This window comes from Mesitornis unicolor, unplaced genomic scaffold (genome assembly GCF_000695765.1).
Source record: "Mesitornis unicolor isolate BGI_N332 unplaced genomic scaffold, ASM69576v1 scaffold40350, whole genome shotgun sequence".
NCBI classification, from domain to species: Eukaryota; Metazoa; Chordata; class Aves; order Mesitornithiformes; family Mesitornithidae; genus Mesitornis; species Mesitornis unicolor.
Window position 1 is genome coordinate 6,629 of NW_010161021.1, and position 3,728 is coordinate 10,356.

The 3,728-nt window shown below is 35.4% G+C and overlaps 1 protein-coding gene across 1 annotated transcript in view; it reads right to left on the reverse strand.

The window, feature by feature from the left end:
- LOC104546368 (WD repeat-containing protein 47-like) overlaps positions 1 to 3,728 on the reverse strand; it is a 10,398-nt gene that overhangs the window by 6,199 nt on the left and 471 nt on the right. Inside the window, 3 exon segments of the mRNA XM_010191748.1 lie at positions 1 to 198; positions 1,741 to 1,825; positions 2,379 to 2,462. The exon segment at positions 1 to 198 is cut by the window's left edge and continues 27 nt beyond it. Of these exon segments, the coding sequence (XP_010190050.1) occupies positions 1 to 198; positions 1,741 to 1,825; positions 2,379 to 2,462 (367 nt within the window).

The window sequence follows — 3,728 nt, forward strand, 5'->3', positions numbered from 1 at the left end:
AAACTCTGCCACCATGACGCAGGCTTCTTCAAAGCAGTGAACCCGTGCAGTGCTGGGATTCCAGTCCTTGAATTCTGCGTGGTTGGTCAGGCGCGGCAGCGTCAGCAGCAAGCACAGTTTACTGTAGTCTTCCTTAGAGGGACAATACTCTTCCAACGCGTGTAGGCACTGTACAGCCTCTCGCATTGTAAACTCCAGCTACAGAAACATTAACAGAATAGTTTGTAGTACATACGTTTCTACGATAAAACAATTGAAGAACAGGCAGTAGCAGAATTTCTCTGCTATCATTCCTTTATTACTACTACAGTTTATATTTTAATTAAATATAATACAAATTTAATTAAAACAGCATCCAATATTGTGTCTGAAACTGATGATGCAAGTGTAGTTACAACAGAGCCAAATTCCTGGACTTCCTAAAATCCCCTGCCCAGCCCCATTTTCTACAGATCTATGGAACTTTTTCCTGTTGCGGCCAGTTTGATAGGTTTAATATTTTAACTTGGTAGCTCAACAGCTTCAAGTCTATTGTAGCACAGAAGGTTACTTCCATTCTCAAAGCCAACTGATTTATTTTCTCCTTTTTTATGCCTATGAAAAGCTACTGGCATAAGTTATAGATTCTCCACTTTCCAGTAACAAGCAATTTTGAGTTATCTTTTGACATTTTTCTGTTCTTCAATCAAAAACGTTAAAATAGTTCAAAAAGTTCATTGAATATTCACAGTAAATACACATAAGCTGACATTTTTAGTTACAAAGATTTAAAAGATAATAAAATCTCCCACTTAGCCATGTTACCTAGCATCTGCCCAATACATCCACAATATGGCAGCACATTTGGCAACATTCAAACCAAAAAATACAGGACATATCTGGTTTTTTGCTCTACTGCTATCTAGTAGCAGTAAACTGAGTGATTAGAGGAATAGTGCACCTTTCCTTCACAATTATAAAGACTTTTAGCTTTCTCTACACTGTCAAAGATGAGCTTGCAGTACAATTTATGTGTAATGGGACAGAGAATTAAAATCAACTCAGTCTGGACAACAAAATCAATTGTCTTAAAACTACTGGCATTCTTAATTTTTAATTTTGTAACATTTGTTAGAAATTTGGTATTCCTGTATTATCAACATAAGTGAAAAACTATAATTAATTTCACAATCTGCACACCTTCTTTGCCAGTTTGAGTTCATGTCTCTTTCTATATTGAATGCCTAAGTTCACACCTCCTGCTATGTGCACATCTAAGTGAATCAGTTTTTTGTGAACACACCTGTTCCCTTCAAAAAAACCAACCGCGTTCCTTTCTCTATAAAAGCAAGAGAATCGAGTTCAATATTAATTCAAATCAGAATCTTTCACCTGTTCCACATTATCACCATACATTTCTGTGATTCTGAGGCTTGCTTCAGAAAACTTGAAAAAAAGAGCCCTGTACTCCAGCATAATGGCTTGAAGTAAATCTCAGGATCAGGACCACAAACACAGCATATGGTCACCGATCTACACTGCTAAGTTTCAAGCAACTCTTGTATATGCAATACTATTTGAGACCTGAGACTATTTCTTTCCAAAGGATAACAATTATTTTTTCCACTGTTTATAAAACTATTTAGTAATAGCTAAAAATGTGTGTATTCAGTGCTGGGAGCTTCCGCTTTGTCTTTAATCAGAACATCTCAAGAGGCTTCTTGACAACAAAAAAATTCCCAAACCAGAGACAATTCTTACATGCTGAGGCTCATCTGCTGCTGACATTGCATTGTTTACACATAAGGCTTCCAAGAACTTCTGCTTCATTATAATGTAACGAAACCTGCAGGTGAGAAGTGAAATACCAGTGAAATATACCGATCCAGTAGCTAAACAATCTCTTAGAGATAAGTAGGGCGTTTTACAGCTGATTTTTGAGTTAGGCATAGAAATTGCAACAATGAGGAAATCCGATCTTAAATTTTAAAAAACTGGTTACCACAATATTATTTTTAAACAGAAAATGTAAATGTCTTTTTCAATTAACACTTTCAGAAACATTATATGAAAATATTAGAAGGCTAATAAGAAAAGGATAGCAATCACAATAATTTCTTGAATAGAAATATGACAGAGTCTCCAACTACAAAAAGACAGTACAACATGCACCATATTCCTAGTGTATGGCATATGAAAACTCATTACAGATTGTGCACACGTTTTTCATAGTTTAAGTTAAAAAACACATGCACACACCTTAGGAACTGTATACAGGTTAGAAAAAACCTAAAACTAAGGTGAAAAACTTTAAACTACTGCTTTAATACACAATAGTTAAAAATTCATGCACTTTCCACAGCTAAAAAAATTCAGCTCTGACATACACTCTATTTTACCTTTTCTTGTCGAATTTTTCCATACATTCAAGAGGCTGAATAAACTGAAGAACCTCATCCCACTGACCATCAAGAATCAATTGCCTAGTAGAAGAAAGTCACTCCTTTAATTTCACTGGACAAGAACATCCTCCTCCTTTGTGAGTAAGCAGCTCATTTAAATACACAACAGTCATTTACACAACTGGCAATCAACCTGCTTTGAAAAGTTAATGCTTTGCACAGATGCCAAGACGGCTGTCTGATGCAACTAGTAATAAGAGCTAAATCCATGTCCTCTCTCAATATTTTGTAAAAATAACTGCATACTGGAAGGACAAATATTAGTTACTTTTAAAGGCACATAAAAGGCACACAAAATGGTCCTGTGTCTCCTGTTTTACCTGTAATTCTTACTTTAAAAAAATCTTGAAGAGTATGAATAAACACATTGATTCAATGACTACATCCTTAAAGAATGAAAATGAACGTAAAAACTGGGTCATTTCAATTGTATAAATACTGCTGGGTCTATTTCATAAACGGGTTTTTGGGGAAAATACACAGCTCCCATATTAAGAATGTAAGAGGAACAGCTTGGCAAGTACTATGGCAGCACGAGAGCTCCAACTCCAAGACCAGTGGGCTAGACAGCACAGGTTGATTAGTTCAGGTTCTTCATACCCCAAAATCGCACACAGAGCTCTCCACAAAAGGTCCAGATTTACAGAGGTGAGTTTCTCATTAGATGTATACTCCAACTAAGCTAAGAATGAAACAAGCTAATAGGATTAATTAACTAATATTTCTCTAATTCTTCTTTCACTTCATTCTATTCCAATATCCTTAACTTTAAACAAAAGGGAAGCCAGGTAAGAAATCTTGTTCATGGTAATTTTTTAAAATGTTTTAAGAACAGCTGAATAAATTATTTTCTCATGCTTCTACTAAGTTACTAAGTACCACTGGCATGAAACACAAAGCAATGCTAAAAAAACTGCTGTGCATCTACAGTGACTCCTTTTAATAATTTTGAGGCTAATATAATGAATGGTAAATTACACCAACTCTCATGCCTTGATGATAGCAGAGACCTCTTTCATATTGTTAAATTTAAGAGAAATTTAGGTATTACTTTGAAATGCAGATAATATTTTGGGGAAAAAGCTCTTGAAACCACTCCACTCATCCTTAGCACTAGAATATTGTCAAAATATTTATTTTAGAATAAACTACACATTCAGTTCCATGTGCCACAGGAAGCAGATAACAACAGATTACTGCTGCCAACAGATCTTGCTCTCCCTTCCTATTCCTGATTATGTGCTTTCCCTGACTTACCCTGTGCTGATACTAGCACCTAAGACTCTT